Source organism: Moschus berezovskii, chromosome 5 (assembly GCF_049115385.1).
Source record: "Moschus berezovskii isolate FMDL1 chromosome 5, NW_MosBer_1.0, whole genome shotgun sequence".
Lineage (NCBI taxonomy): Eukaryota > Metazoa > Chordata > Mammalia > Artiodactyla > Moschidae > Moschus > Moschus berezovskii.
The window spans coordinates 79146522-79162899 of NC_142464.1; the positions used below are offsets into that span (position 1 = coordinate 79146522).

A 16378-nucleotide genomic window follows, 5' to 3' on the forward strand; every position below is an offset into this window, starting at 1 on the left:
GGGCTTACTTGCTCATCCGTTCTCTCTGCTTTAAACTCGCGAGGCGTTATGACCCGAAGACACCCCCGCCCAGTCCGCTTTTCGGGTCCCTTTAAGCGTCTCCGAAAGGAACTGTGAAGTTACCATTTGTAGGCGGGGAGAGCAGAGGCCTGCGTCCTGGAGATCCCGGCTTGACCGGGCTGGCAATATCGTAGCAGCCAAGCAGGCCTTCCTGGGCAGGCCCTGCGCCCTGCCTCGCCTCCTACCCTCTTGAGTCCTTGGTATAAAGATTTGTATCTCAGCTGGATTTTATTATTAGCATGAAAACCAGCACCCGCTTTCTCCCTATTATTCCGCACTCCGGTTTTGGGGGGTTCTTTAGTGCCCGTTCTTTATCTACAAACATTACGGTATCCTGTTAGCATTCCGAACAAGGGGCTGTTCATATATTTGCCTTCAATGATTTCCTGAAGGAACATGTGGAAGTAATAGTGAGCAGTGCAGTCACCCGAACTGAAGATGCACGGGAGGCGGCTGCGCAGAAGGCCTGGGGGAATGAGGCCCCTAGCCCAGCCTCAGGCGTCTTCACCGACCTGACACCCCAGGAGCCGGGAGCAGTTCCATACAGCACCCCTTCGAGTACTTCTCTGTGAACATCCCCTGCAGGCTGCTCCGTGTCCACTCTCTAAGTAAGGGAGAAGGCGATGGCTGTCCCACATTCCGGCCTAAACCAGGCCGCCCTGGCCACTGTCAAGTTGTGTCAAGTGTGTGTGTGGAGGGGGGGAGAATCGGGGGTGGTGGTTAAAGGATGAGCCCTCCACCCAACAAGAGAATTCGAAATTAGAGACGGTGGGGAAGGTAAACGCACTCCCCTCCCCCGCCCTGGCTGGGAAGCCCCACTCTGCCCAGGTCTGGTTCCTGGAGCGGCAGCGCCCCCTTTCCTTCGCGAGCAGAATCGCCCTCTCCCGGCTTAGTCTCCTGCCTGGCGCCCCAGGGCTAGGGTTGGGGGCTCCCCTCTTATACCTAGGGTACCCATACGGCCCGACCCACGCGGCGGGAGGGGTTTCGGAGAGAGTCAAATTGCACCCTCCCCCCTGAAGGCGGAGGTGGCAGGCTGGTTGTAGAAGATTCCCCAGACGATCAAGTCTGAGCCTTTTTGTGTGCGTGATAGAAGCCAGGACAACCTCGCCCAGATAACCATGAAAACAAAGGCAAGACAAGATAAGTGTTTTAAGAGAGTAAAGGTCGTTCTGTCGGAGAAAGTTCCAAACCTACGGCAGACCCTCGACTCTTTGTACCCTACTTCAAATCTGTCTTTAGACAAAATCAAACCAAACCAAAGCAAACCCCCTCCCCGCCCAAGAAAAAACCACCCATCATCTTTATATTAGACTCAACAGCTTGCCTAATCCCATTAAAGGATTAGCGACTATAGGGCACTTTCCCTAAAAGACCCCAGGTTCAAAACGACGCAACGGCTCGGAGACCTCTCCCGACGGCCCGGATTCTAGGTGGGCTAGGAGTTTCTACACAAGGGACACTTCTCGACTCCAGATTTATATTCTCTCTGCGCATTGACTGCAGTTTTACGTGTTCCTTCCTTTCAAAGAAAATACAAAGCAACATAGCAGTGTAGGAAATTGTCCCCTGAAATCAAGAGGCAAACTCATTTTGGAAATGATGGGCAGTTTGTATTTTCACGAACCTCTTTCCCGGCAGAGCATCAACACCTCCCCCCCCACCCCATCTGGTCGGCTTCTCTCCGCCCCCCAGTTGTTGTCGAAGTCTGGGGGTTGGGGCTGGACCCCCTGATTGCGTAAGAGCGAAAAGCGAAGGCGCAATCTGGAGGCTGGAAGACTCAGCGCACGGAGTTCGAGGGAAACTCTTATTTTGAAGAGGCCAAGGGGAGGGGGGGCTTCATTTCCTGACAGCTATTTACTTAGAGCAAATGATTAGTTTTAGAAGGATGGACTATAACATTGAATCAATTACAAAACGCGGTTTTTGAGCCCATTACAGTTGGAGCTAGAGGGAGAGAAACAGAGGAGGGGACTTCAGGAGAGGGCTGCAGACGGTGGACACACTTTTTCCTCCTCATGTAGGATTTTCATTGCGAATTGACATTGGAGGAGAAGGTAAGGGAGGAGAAAAAGGATTTTTGTTTCTAAAAGAAATCCCTAATCAGGCTCTTTGGGCTAGAAGTGAAGTAACTTCAAACTTTGGGCGGTGAAAAAAAAAAAATTGGAGTCGAATTCTAGTTGTATGTCCAGAGAGTAATTTATTTTGAATAAACTTCACTTGGAGGGAAGATAACCATAGAGTTAGAAAGTCTAGGGGTTTAAAAAAACACATTTTCCAGACCTATTTTTAAAAGCAGTATTTTTCTAACAACTCTACGGCCTCCCAAAGAAATTGTTGAGGCTTACATTTTTGAGGTTTCTTTTGGGGGTTGGGGGTGATATTCCTGTATACTGGGACCAAGCAGTGCTGGGAGTGGGGGCAGAGGTGTTTGCCCTCTTCTTGGCATGGAGTCCTGGAAGGCTACAGGTTTTTAATGAGTATTTTCATTCCTCGCCCGCGGTTTGGCGGGACAGCGCTGTAGCCGGCGGAGTGGAGCGCGACTGGTGGACCGAGGGAGGTGGGGAGCGGAAGGGGTTGAGGGGAGGGGAGGCGTGAAGGGCTCGGCCGGAGAGGGCCGGACCTGGGGTGCCCACCGGGTGCACATGGCGCCGACCCAGGGCGCGTAATTACAGGACGGTGCTGCGCTCGGTAAAGGCCAGACTCAGTACAACCGTGGGGGCTCCGAGACGAGCAGAGGGGCGCGCCGATTTGGTCGAGGGTTTGGGGATCAGTGGTTTGCGGGATCAGTGAAGCGCAAGGGAGAGAGGGCGCCAGCCCCGCAGCTTGGTCGGGTCGCTTGCTGTAGCGCGGGGGCGACGGCGGCGCGGGCTGGCGGGCAGGCAGGCGGTCCATGGAGTAATGACAAACACATTTGGCCCCGAGTGAAGAAGTCGTCGTCGCCTCGCATTCCAGCAACTGGGATTTGAGGAATTTCGAACTGCACTCCAAGGGGTCCTCATTGTGCGCGGTGGTCTCCACCCCCAGCGATCTCTGCGCACCCCCTTCCTCGGTGGAACCGTTTTTGCCACACCCGGAGCTCTGCTGCTACCCAGTCCCGGCCGCAGGAAGGAAAGAAGGAAGATCGCCAAAAAAAAGTGGAGAACTTTTCTTGTGGGGGAAGTTAGGGACAACTCGGAACGGAGAAACTTGGTTCCCAGGTAAGACAGATATATGGGAGGTGAACCGCCCTCACTACTTGCCTCGGGGTACCCGTGCCCCTTTCCGCACGGGGGTGTCCCTCGCCGCCTGCAGTGCCCAGCGCTGCTTTACCCTCTCCAGTGTCCCTGTATCTATTTCACTCCCTGTGCCAGCCTCTGTTCGCTCCGGAGCGGTCTCCTCGCGCCACACCTTCTTCCATCGTCTATCCGCAAGGAAATAGGCTTTTATACACGAGATTAACTTCTCCAGACAGCGCCAAGGGAGCGGGCAGCTTCCCCTTGGCTCGGAAACAACTGGGATCAGCGGTTCAGTTCGAAAAGGGTCTCCGTCAGCTCAGAGCGAGAGGGAGTGTGGCTCGACCGCTGCCTAAAGGGACCAGGAACCTCGGCCTCCTGGCCAGGTGTGAAGTAGCCTGGCCAAGCGTCTCGGCCTTTGCTCTCCCGCAGCCAGAGCGCCCTCTCCACACTTTGTTTCCCCCAGCCCTGCTAGGACCCCAGGACGTGCAGAAAGAGTGCTTAGAAGAACTTGCCACTTACTCCATCTCCAAGGGTGAGCGACAAACGGAGGCTGGAGAGGGAGCGCGAATGACCCTTATATCAGGTCCGGACTGCCCCGCGCCGGGCCCGGCCGCCTAGAAAAGCCCCGGGCTGCGCTGTGTGGGAAATGGCTTTTTGGCTCCTCAACCGAATTGCTCAACGTTTTGGACCGACTCGCCTCCGCACTGTCGCTCTCGGACAGAACTAGGCAGCTTTTTAGAGCGGGGAGAGACATCCGTGGCAAACGGGGCGCGACAATCAGCCGCTCAGCTCACCGGACTCCCACCCCAGACACCGGCGAGCCTGGGGACCCCTGGATGGGAGGAAGGGGCTCCCCGGACGTGCGCACCTCATTCGGTGACGCGCTGGCTCTGGTTCTAACATTCCCTCCCACCCCCAAGCCCCACCTCCATTGACCCACCCGGGCCCTGGTGCTGCTGCTTTGCTCTTTTCCTTCTCTCATTTTTCCTTCCCTCTTGGTTTTCTCCTCTCCACAATCCTCTCTGTAAAGGGGGAGGATACTCCACTCCCCGACAGGCTCGCTGACACCCTTGTGAGTCCCTGCTTCGGGCTCTTGGACAGTCTTGCTTTGGGTTTGACCCAAGTGTAGCTGGACTCCAAAGCGACGGCTGGTGGAGGGTGGGAGACGGAAAGACGAGGTGGGAGAAGGCACCGGGAAGCGCCAGTCTTTAGACAGAGAGGAGCTCGAAGCGGAGCCCCGGCTGCCGGCCCCAGGTCCGCTTTCCTCCCGGGGCGCGGACTGGGAGGGGTGTAGGGGGAGGGGCACCGGGGCCAGGCTTTCCAGCTGCAAACGCGTCTGGCGCCGAGGCGGGCCGGTTTTGTGCCTCCTGGGGACCGGCCGTGGGCGGTGCGCAGTGCCGGGACGCGTCCTGGGGACGTGGTGGCCGGCGCCTTCCTGCAGACCCCGGTGGGTGGGACTCCCTCTGGCCTCCAGGGAGCTGCGACTGTTAAATGTTGTTGGTGGAGAAGTGGCAATTCTGGGAGGAAAGCTAAAAGCCTGCTTAGTGGCCGAAAGGTGCGGCTCTCAATCTCCCTGGCCTCTAGTCTAATGGGGTCCGTGCACAGCGTCAGCCGTCGGGGTACGAGGGGAGAGGGGAAAGGTCTTGCGATCTTGCCTTCCGCGCGGGATGCAGAGCTGGGGAAGGTTGCTTTTCCCCACAGTGCTCTGGGGCTCTGCTGGAGCTTGTATTTTGCTGAAGTGGATCGATGGCATTTTCCTTTTGTTTTCAGCTGAACAGTGAGCCAGGGATCCGTTGGAAATACAGATTGCAAGGGATAGAGGACCTCGGAATTCCCCATCTATTGCAGTCTACCCCTTCCCCGCGAAGGAGGAGCGAGAGGCGCAGGCGGAGCGTGTGTGCACAGGGCAACCCGGGCAAAGCGAGCGTCGGGCGAGGGGGACGCAGTGGGGGAGGCTGGGTTCTCTAAAGCGGAGGCAGCACAGCCTCAGCTCCCAGCAGCCTTCTCCGCGCAGCTGTCCGCGGCCGTGGCGCTTTCAGGCCCGTAGGAGGCGCTGGCGTGCGACTGTAACCCTAAACCCCTCGGTCCTTCTCCCTCCACCCCGTCCGGCCCCCGTCTCAGGTCTCAGTCGAAAACAATGCAAACGCCGAGCGTCGAGTCTAGGGCCCAGCGGCCGCCGCAGCTCTAAGCTAGGAGTGCGGCGGCTGCGGACGCTAAACCCGGGAGCGGGCGGTCGTTGTCCCCAACCTCAGGGTGACTGAGCGGCCGAGGGCGTGGACCGCAGCCAGCTCGGGGCTTGCGGGGGCGTGGCGGGGCCGAACCGTGCCAGCGCAGATCGTCCCCCGCCAAGGTGGGCGAGCCGCGGTCCCCGCTGCGCTGTCGGGGACCCAGAGCCGGAGCGAGCGGCGGGAGCGAGGAGCGAGCCGGGTAAGATTCGCGCGGCTGCCGCGCCCTCTAGCGGGCGTCCGGCGCGCTGTCCGGCTCCCCGCCAGCCTCGGGAGGTCGGCGCCGCTGCAGGGTCGGAGCGCAGCGCTGGGACCCAGCACTCGACCAACCTCGGTCACCTTAGCCCCTCCTGGAGCCTCAGAGTGACGCCTCGCAAGCACTTTGTCTGCCCTGGAGGCGCTGGGCGTGCGAGAGGGGCGGAGGTTCCTGGGTTTGGTGATGAGGGTGGGGGTGTCAGAATAGTGAAATGTGGGCGAAGCGGAGGATATAGGGTCCTGGGCAGTCCTTTGGAGGGATGGGGCGACTTTTGTTTTCTGGCCCTTCGGAAGTCCTGCCGCGCAGGCGGCCTGTTGCTGTTTGTTCTATGACCCCGCGTTATTGTGCAACGGGAACAGTCGTTTCCAATCAGCCGCAATTCGCAGGCTGCGTGGCCGTCGCGGCCCCCGCCTCGGGGTTTACGAGGCGGTGACAGTGGCTTGCGAACAGACCCGACAGCTCGCGCCCGCCCGCGGCGTCGGGGACCCCACCTAGCGCGGCCCAGGCGGTCTGTCTCCCCTCCACGGGTGGAGCCTGCGAGATGCGGAGAACATTGGCTAAACAAAACCCTGAACCACTCGAGCTCCTCCCGAGTGGCTTTTCCTGCTGAACCTTCCAAACCTTTGCGACCTGGAATGGCAGCGCCATTTTCCTGGCTCCCGAAGCTCAGTCGCCCCGGCCGACCCGCGGGCAGGGGTGATGCTGACGGCGCGGGTGATGATGTCTGGCGAATTCTCTTGGGGCCCAGCGGAACGTTAAGCCTTTTCAACCGAATTGCCCTGCTTCTGTTCTGCGGGCTTTGAACAGAGGGTACCACGAAACCTAAACGTGCAAGCTAATAAAGTAGGAGATTGAAAGATTTGGGACGTGTTACAGAACTTGTAGCAGCATCTACGTCCCCGCGAACCCCGAGGACTGCCTGTCTCTTGGATCAATACTGCCACCTTCTGGTTTTGTGTGAGAACTGCAACGATCCTTTGCTGGCATCGGCTTCGCGGAGATTTTAAGCAAGTCGTGGCATCAGCGAGATGCATTTTTCGGTCCGGTAGGACCAAGTTTTCTTTTTCTGTGAAGCTACAAGAATCACTGGACTGACAACCCTTATTTTATGGACTTTGGGGGTAGTCTTTCGCCATAGTTGTTAATCCTTTGTATTTACCTAATGAACCAAGTGTTGGCCCACCACATCGGGTTATCAGAGCAGACCTGCGAAGAAGATAGCACAGTTTTTGCATTTCCTTTTACAGTGAAGCCCGAGTGTTGGGGATTTGGTGAGCCTCAAGTGTACTACAAGCTGCTGCACCTATGGTTGTCCCACTGGGTGTCACACCAGTTTGGTGACAATCAACAGGAAGTGACATTTTCGTCTCCCCTGGTTAAATATCTGGTACAGGGGAGCAGAAAAGTTTATGAGCTCAGATTGTCCCATGAAATGTTCCCATGTAAAAATACTGCAGCTCCCACCCAGCACTGGAATGTCTAATGGAACTCCAGAAGATAAAAACAACAAAACAGGTTCTGGTGAGGTGCAGATCCCAGTAAACACTCCCTCGCTCAAGTTGCCACTAGGGTGAACCAGCATTTGGACCGCCTGGACTGAAGTCACAGGAACGTTTGTCACGGGGAAGAAAATCAGCACATGTAATTTTCACAGTTAGAATTAACTAAGGAGAGCTGAAATTAACTGAACCTCGGAAATCTGAATCTTGAAGTCGTCAGTGGCTTTTGGGACTGTGAGAGTCTTCCGTGGCCTCTAATCATGCCAGGGTGGGGTGAAATTCAATATTCAGCAGCTCTGCGGCAGGCTGCATTGAGCAGTTGGTGATCCGGAAGCCAGTTCTCTGGCTTTGTGAGGAGAATGCCATACTCTCACTTCTGGAAATAGTGCCCTTGAATTGCTTGCTGTCTGTTTACTCTCTAGGTTAGCATGTTGGTTTTGATTGTGGAGTCAGAGTTAATGGCTCTTCACTTCTGTTTGCAGGGACGGGCATGGCAGGGACGAGAATGAATAGTGTCTGCAAACAATTTTTTTCTTCTCTGTTTACATGACTGTATATATATATCAGTTCAGCTAGGAACAGTCTTGATAGCTACATTAGGCTTTCCTGTATCAGAGTTCAGACCCAGTTCTCCACTAACACTGGTGGTGCAGGGCCAGTCAAGTGGCCTCTGGGGCCTGACTCAGTAAATAGACGTTGAAGTAGCCACTCTGATGTCCCTCTTGGCTAAGACATCTTTGGAGCCTACAGAAAAAGAGGCAGCATGAAAACCAACAGCTGCAGTTTCTGAAGCCCTTTTAATTAAACTGTGTGGAATTTAGTCTTTATAATAATGCATTAAGGCAAACCAGCAAGTCAGGTATTCTTAGTGCTGATTTACAGAGAGAGACTGAGGTTCAGAGAGGTAGGCTAGGTGTCAGATGTGGGATCAGAGCCTAGTCCAATGCCATTTCTATCATATCAGCATCTATTGAGAGAAGAAACAAATGAGAATGAGGGGTGGAAGGGGAGGCCACACTTACTTGCCTGAGAGTGAACGCAGCAGAGATCTTTTTTTCTCCGATTATTTCCCTAACCAGTGGCAATGAGCTGTGATTATAGAGGATTGTGACTGAAGTTAACATACAGTTGGCATGAGAAATGATTATGATTACATTTTTTTGGATGAAATCCATCATTCTACCTTGCAAAGTGATTTATTCTTGCTGACTCATAACATGCTATATTTCTCTGAATCTGCAACTTCAGTTGTATTTGCACATCTGACTTTTGGATGAGCGCTGGGATAGGAGTTATTGATTCAGGAGCCGCATTTATTCCCAGAGTAGAAAAGCAGTGGAAATAGCAATACCACTCCTAGAGATTCTCACTCCAGGGCCAAGAGGCAGGAAAAGCTCCGTTTTTCCCAGTTGTTTTCCATTACCTCCCTGTAGGGCTAACAGTCTGCAATTATTCACGAGTAAATTGTCTGAGTCACAGATGAGTAATGACATGAAACTTCACAACTACGCCTGGGTTTCTAGCCAGGGAACCACTCTTATCAGAGATGGGAGTTTGAAATGGTGAGCAAACACATGTTGATTTTCAGTATTTGCGCCATTATCGCTTGCTCGGAGGTCCTGTTTTCATTGCCCACTTTGTATGTCAGTAAGTAATCCTCTCTGGCATTGGGTCCCCCCTATCTGGATGCACAGAAGGAAGTCTGGTGGGGCCTGGCCAGGGCAAAATGCCGTTCAGAGCCTGCCCTGTAAAAGCAGCGAGCCCCTCTGTCAAGCTTGGGAATGCTTTAAAAGTGCATCGTTGGCAAGCCCCACTAGAGAAATGCAGGATGTAAATGTGATAAAACCCAAGACATCAAGCTGGCTGTGGAGGGCTCCTTTGAAGTTCGCTAAGTGGATTATCAGTGGGAGGCTGATATTTATATGTACAAACACACAGGCCATGTGGTAAATCAGGTTGGCCAGCCTGGCTCTGGGGACCCTGTGCCCATCACCGCAGCAGTGAGGAAACCCTGAATCCCCGGCACATGCCAGGATCCTCGGAGGCCTTCATCCAGCCAGCGTTGTCAGGATTGCTCTCGGGTTCAGAGCTCCTTGTGCTTCTCTCGCTGTGGCAGTGAGCAGAGGAGGAAAGCAGGGCCCCAATTTGCATGAGAAAACAGTTGAGGGTGGGGAGAGCCCACAAGGCTGAAACACTGACCTTCCCTTGAGAGAGACCATATGGTAGCTTGGAGAGAGCCTGGTTTTTGCATTACACAACAGACTTGGTGTTAGAATCCTGGCTTTACTACCAGCTGTGTGATATTGGGTCATTTGCTAAGTCTCTCTGAGCCTCAAGTGGCACTTTAAAACATCAGATATTTCAAAGGGTTATTATTAACAAGCATGGCAAACACATGACCACTTTGAGCAAATACTGGTTTCTTGTTCTTCTTTGGAGAAATCAGAATTATCATTTTTTTCCTGTCTCACTCCTCCCTCCCCATTATCAGCATTCCATCTTTCCCCTTTCTTCCTCCCCATTTAACTGGTAGACTTTAATGAGGCAGAAACCTGATGTCTGCAGGTAGGCCAGTTCCCAGTTTCAAGCGAAAATAAATGATCAGGCTCTACCAAAAATTACTAGGCTGTTATCTACTGGATCCTCTGCAACCAAAAAAAAAAAAAAAAAAGGGAGGAACCAAGGGCTAAACACAGGCATACACTGACTGTATTCTTCTGTTTTTAGACAGTTTACTCAGGAATCATGCACACACATCTTAGTTTCCAAAGTCAGTTATGGAACAGATTAAGTCCATTCTAGAGGAGATCAGTCCTAGGTGTTCATTGGAAGGACTGATGCTAAAGCTGAAACTCCAATACTTTGGCCACCTCATGCGACAAGTTGACGCACTGGAAAAGAGTCTGATGCTGGGAGGGATTGGGGGCGGGAGGAGACGCGGACGACAGAGCATGAGATGGCTGGATGGCATCACCGACTCGATGGACATGAGTTTGAGTGAACTCCGGGAGTCGGTGATGGACAGGGAGGCCTGGCGTGCTGTGATTCATGGGGTCGCAAAGAGTCGGACACGACTGAGCGACTGAACTGAACTGAAGTGCAATGAACTCGTTCCATTGCTTGAATTGGGGTTTCGAGCAACTCAGGGACCCAGTGTATCCCAAGCCCAGACTTGGGTGATTTTTTAAGGATCATGTCGTAGCTTGTGCCACTGCCCACGACTCTCAGTGGAGCTTCTTTTATTTGAAACTGGGGTTCTCAATGGCCCCAACCCCTGCAACCTCCTTCAGGTCGACCTTAGGAAGATCATTTTCTCAGTTACTTTGTGTGGGAAGTGAAGGGGGGGATGATAAATTGTGAGAGGTGTACATGGAAAGCTAAGAATAAAGGGGCCTTTTCAGAGGGTGGACCAGAATAGATTCTTCCATGGTCTCCTTCAGGGCGACGCGGGTCCCTCTTCATTTTCCCCTCCCCTCCTTTTCCTTAGCCTCTTTCTTGCCCACTGCTTTTCCCTGTTGGGGTCTTAGGGACATTCGGCTTCAGTCTCTCCCCACTGCTCTTCTGTTCCCCTGAATTCGCTGCAGGAGATCAGAGTGGAGAACTTGCTTTCTGAAGGTACAGGGACCTGTGTGAAAATGAATCGTCCATTGAATTTTATCCTGTGCTTTACTGTATCCCTGAAACAGGAATTTAGCCATACTTTTCTCTCTCATTTCCTCTCACTTCTTCACTTCTTTTTCTGTTTTGCCTTCCACGCCTGGGTTTTCTATGCCTTGTTTAGCCTGACTCTAAGTGTAGCAGGTCCTGGGAGAGCTTGGACTGACACTGGCTGAGTGCAGCTTCTGGTACCCTCTATACAGAATGGCTCTCAAGTATTAAGATATTCGTTGGCAGTCCAAGCATCTTTTCCAAAGGTTGCTGAGGATGTGACCGCGTACTTTCTGTTAGCAAAACACAAAGCAAATGACAGCCCATTTTGAGTGAAAACAGCTCAAGTTTAGAAGTTGAGTAAATACACATGTTTATTTGTTTTTCGCAATCAATTTAAATGTTTTAAGAGGAACCGTTCTGTACTTTTGGACACATTCCAAGACAATAAAGCGAGACGTTTTGGAATTTGAAAGCTGCAGGCAATCAAAAAGGGTTTCTGCTTCAGCTGGCTTCTGTCACGGTCTTGGGCCCACACAAGGCTATCTAATTCCTGCTTCTTAGGCATTTTACTGTTTTAACTGTGAATCTTACTTATACCAGGATGTTGTTGACTGAAATGACGTCGTTAACATTTTCCACAGCACAAAGCACAAAGCGAACTAGGCTCGTGACTAGTCGTTTTATTGACTAACATTGTTTCTGTTTGACTTTTGACTTTTTCAGTTTTCCAGAACTATGGGGACTTCCCATTGGGCACTCCTGGTCTTAGGCTGTCTCTTCACAGGTATGGATCTCAAGCCTCTCTGAGTTTGTTGTCGTAGGGGAAATCTATTTTTTTTCCCCCTAAGTTCTGTGCTCTGGGGGTATATTGCCTATATTCCTGCAAACAGTCCAAAAGAGTAAAGAGAAATGAGATGTTATCTAGAATGGCTGCACATGTTTAGTTCCCCTTGCTGTGTTGCGCTAATGCCAAAAAGAATGTTCTCTGGTGACCATTTTAGTATGCATGTCATCATGGCATTGACATGCTGTTGGCAATAATAGTTTAAAGTTGCCTGCCATGCTCTTCCATTTCCTGGGTCATGGGATTCCAGGAGAGGTGGGTCAGAGAAATAAATTCAAGAATGCTCAAAGGAAAACAAATAGAGGAAATTTTCATCCAGGAAATCACACCTGTCTTGTTATACCTGTTTTAAATGGAAGATGCTTTAATTGCTGCAAAATCTTTGAGTCACCTTTGGCCTTGAAACTGAATTACTCACTATCTCACGCTTGGGGAAGTTTACTAACTTTTCCACCAGGAGGATGCCAGTGGGGCCACGTGTTGAAATATTTATTGGACTTTCTTAGTTTTCATCCAGATAATCATGAATTGCAGATGTTCACCATGACGCCAGTGTTTTTCTAGTCTGAGGAGTTAACTTAAGCCTATTAGTCTCTTTAGGTCTTACCTGGATGGATATGGCAACATTAAGCATGATCAGTGACTTAGGAGTTCTGAAGTCCACTCTGTATTCCTTACCTGCAGGACAATAGGGACTCAGGTGTACTTTCCACGTCCCTCTTAACAAGCTGACCAGTCAGAGTGGACACATACTGAAGTTGGGTGAAGTCCCGCACCAGGCTTAGAAGGGGATTAGAGATCTTGAGTGCATAATTTAGTCATAATATCTCTTCTACCAGTTTTATAGACAGGGGAAGCTAAACTGACATTTTTGGTTCTAAGAGGAACTCAAGAGTTTTCACTCTTGGGCTGAACTTACTCTTTTTGAATGAAATCCACATCCCCCTACTTTGGTTTCTGGAAGTCATTAGAGAGGAGGCACGGCAGAGTATTGTGAGAAACGGAAGATGCGTACTTCTTGAGCACAAATCTACCTTGTGCTTTGTTCAGCCCATTTCTCTGTCCATAGGGAATGCAGACAGTAAAGAGCCCATATGAGCTTGAGCTCATGCCATCTTGCACTATTTCATGGTCACACATAAGAGTCTAAGATGTGGAACTGGAGTGAGAAGTCCTCTGTCCACTGGAGTGTTTGGAGGGGTGAGCCCCGCAGGGGCTGGACAGGGCTATTGAGGCCTTTGGAGCGTTTGCTGCTCTCAGCAGATGCGGTGCTGTTCATAATAGGGGGCCTTTCATGGGCATCCAGGCTAACGAATTTTTGCGTAGAAATGGTCATTGTTCATAGTAGCTGCTCTGGGTGAGACCGTCCTTTCGGGCTGCATCCTATTCATAGCGTGTTTCCTTTTACAGGGCCGAGCCTAATCCTCTGCCAGCTTTCATTACCCTCCATCCTGCCCAATGAAAATGAGAGGGTTGTGCAGCTGAATTCATCCTTTTCTCTGAGATGCTTTGGGGAGAGTGAAGTGAGCTGGCAGTACCCCATGTCTGAAGAAGAGTATCCCGACGTGGAAATCAGAAACGAGGAGAACAACAGTGGCCTTTTTGTGACAGTACTGGAAGTGGTCAGCGCCTCGGCGGCCCACACTGGGCTGTACACTTGCTATTACAACCACACGCAGATGGACGAGAACGAGATTGAGGGCAGACACATTTACATCTACGTGCCAGGTGAGTTGCCTGGGTACCCCCAGACCAGGCTTGTCCTGTCTTGCCTGTTAATTGTATGAAAGTTTTTAGAAGTATAAAAATAATAAATATTTATCAGAGAAAATTTGAAAGCTACAAACACACAAGCTTAAATCAAGATCATTTGTCATGTCATCATCCAGAAATATTCATTGTTTACATTTTAGAACTGTGTTAAGTTTTGAAAACCATTTCATTGTGGCATCTTTTATTGGCGTTGTGAGGAAAATCTGAAATGTACTCATTTCTATTAATTTTGATCAAGTTCAGCAAATACTTGTATGTACTGGGTATCAGGCACTGCTAAATGTTGGGGACACAAAAATTAGTTAGATAGGCCTTGGAGTGGCTTGTAGTTCATCATAATGGCTTCCAAATAACTGATATTTTTCGAATTTGAGAAAACATATACAGGCATGCCTTGGAAAGATTGTGGGTTTGGTTCTCGACTCCCAGCGTAAAGTGAGTATTACAATAAATTGAGTCATACAAATTTTTATTTTTGGTTTTCTAGTGCATTGGATGTTTACACTTCTGTAGTCTTTTTTCTTTTTTGGCCATACCATGTGGCATGCAGGATCTTAGTTCCCTGACCAAGGTATCAAACCTGTGCCTCCTGGATTGGGAGCATAAAGACTTAACTACTGGGCCACCAGAGAAGTCCCACATTGTAGCCTGTTACATGTGCAATAGCATTATGTCTTAAAAAGCAATGTGCATACCTTAATTTTAAAATATTTTATTGCTAAAAATACTAACCGTCATCTGAGCCTTCAGTGAGTTGTAATCTTTTCACAGTAGTAGCATCAGGGATCACCAATCACAGATCACTGTGACAAATGTGATGATAGTGAAGACATTTTCAGTCTTACAAGATTTACCCATATTTGACACAGAGTGAGCAAATGCTGTTGGAAAAATGGCACCAGTAGGTTTTCTTGATGCAGCGTTCACAAACTTTCAATTTGTGAAAAATCCAGTATCCGTGAAGCACAATATAGCCAAGTGCAGTAAACCAAGGTGTGCCTGTATTTAACCTTGATGAGTTGGAATGGATTTTTTTCTTTCTAATAAAAATTTTGGTCAATGTTGTGTTTTGTCCTCCAAGAAGCAAATGCCAGCATAGGAGTAAGGTGGAGTTAAATATGCAAGGGTTATATTAAAGGAGAGGCTTATGAGAGAAGGGCTTCCCTGGTGGCTCAAATGGTAAAGCATGGGAGACCTGGGTTCGATCCCTGAGTCGGGAAGATCCCCTGGAGAAGGAAATGGCAACCCACTCCAGTACTCTTGCCTGGAAAATTCCATGGATGGAGGAGCCTAGTAGGCTACAGTCCATGGGGTTGCAAAGAGTTGGACACGCCTGAGCAACTTCACTGGTTCACTGGTTATGAGAGAAAATGAGGAGGGATCCCGCAGAGGCTGGGGGAGTTGTCTGTCTGCAGTGAAAGTGTGACCCTGAATGAAGGCGAGAGGGAAGGAAGGTGGGGTGAGTGAGTCCCAGACCTCTGTGTAAAAAAGGTCTGGGCGTCCTCCAGCCTCAGGAGACCTGGTTCCACACAGTCTTTGTCTGGAAACATCTCTGGAGGGCACGGCTTAAGGTTGGGATGGATTTCAGAATCAGGCAGAATATGTGGTGCTTTCTGGCAGCAGCCACCCTAATCAACTAGACTACCCATGAGCTGGAGATGCAAGCTCATGCATCCTATTTGGTTTACCACCCACCTAGCGTTCTCTGGGCATTCCTTCGTAATGGTCTGTGTTTTTCGCTGTACCTGTGTCTATATCTGTGAAAAGCGAAAGTTGCTCAGTCGTGGCCGACTCTTTGCGGCCCCATGGACTGTAGCCCTCCAGGCTCCTCTGTCCATGGAATTCTCCAAGCAAGAATACTGGAGTGGGTTGCCATTCCCTTCTCCTCAGGATCTTCCCAACCCAGGGATAGAACCTGGATCTTGCATTGCATAAGTAGTACTTGATGGTAGGGAAGAGTTGAACTTTAAAGGAAACTCTGGCTGATGTGTTATAGATCAAACTGTATATTTTAACCTGAAGTTATTTTGTGGCTTTGTTCCTTGGAATCTTTGCTAATAGAGTTCAGGAATTTGGAACTCTAAAAACAAATTCAAGTCATGGCAATTTTAGTATATAGATGGTTGAATTAAAAGGAAAGTTATGGCCAACCTAGATAGCATATTAAAAAGCAGAGACATTACTTTGCCAACCAAGGTCCATCTAGTCAAGGCTATGGTTTTTCCCGTGGTCATGTATGGATGTGAGAGTTGGACTGTGAAGAAAGCTGATCGCTGAAGAATTGATGCTTTTGAACTGTGGTGCTGGAGAAGACTCTTGAGAGTCCCTTGGACTGCAAGGAGATCCAACCAGTCCATTCTGAAGGAGATCAGTCCTGGGTGTTCATTGGAAGGACTGATGCTAAAGCTGAAACTCCAATACTTTGGCCACCTCATGCAACGAGTTGACTGACTGGAAAAGAGCCTGATGCTAGGAGGGATTGGGGGTGGGAGGAGATGGGGATGACAGAGAATGAGATGGCTGAATGGCATCACCGACTCGATGGACATGAGTTTGAGTGAACTCCGGGAGTTGGTGATGAACAGGGAGGCCTGGCGTGCTGTGATTCATGGGGTCGCAGAGTCGGACACGACTGAGCGACTGAACTGAACTGAACAATTAGAATTTTGGTTTTGTCTTATTTAATCACTAAGTTGTGTCTCTTTTGCGGCCCTATGGACGGTAGCCCACCAGGCTCTATCCATGGGATTTTCCAGGAAAGAATACTAGAGTGCATTGCCATTTCCTTCTCCAGGGGATTTTCCCGACCCAGGGATCGAACCCACATCTCCTGCATTGGCAGGAGGATTCTTTAC

The 16378-nt window shown here is 50.4% G+C and overlaps 1 protein-coding gene across 4 annotated transcripts in view; it reads left to right on the top strand.

Annotated features, from left to right (window-relative positions):
* The first annotated feature begins 1922 nt into the window (after positions 1 to 1922).
* PDGFRA (platelet derived growth factor receptor alpha) overlaps positions 1923 to 16378 on the top strand; it is a 50312-nt gene continuing 35856 nt past the window's right edge. The window contains exons 1-4 of one of the 4 annotated variants that reach the window (XM_055435040.2): positions 1923 to 2114; positions 3085 to 3257; positions 11630 to 11690; positions 13161 to 13478. In XM_055435040.2, coding sequence (XP_055291015.1) covers positions 11642 to 11690; positions 13161 to 13478 — 367 coding nt within the window. In that variant the 5' untranslated portion in view covers positions 1923 to 2114; positions 3085 to 3257; positions 11630 to 11641. Of the gene's footprint in view, positions 2115 to 3084; positions 3258 to 4507; positions 4530 to 5065; positions 5703 to 11629; positions 11691 to 13160; positions 13479 to 16378 lie in introns of those variants that run through there. The other 3 variants (XM_055435039.2, XM_055435042.2, XM_055435041.2) reach the window with 3 other exon arrangements.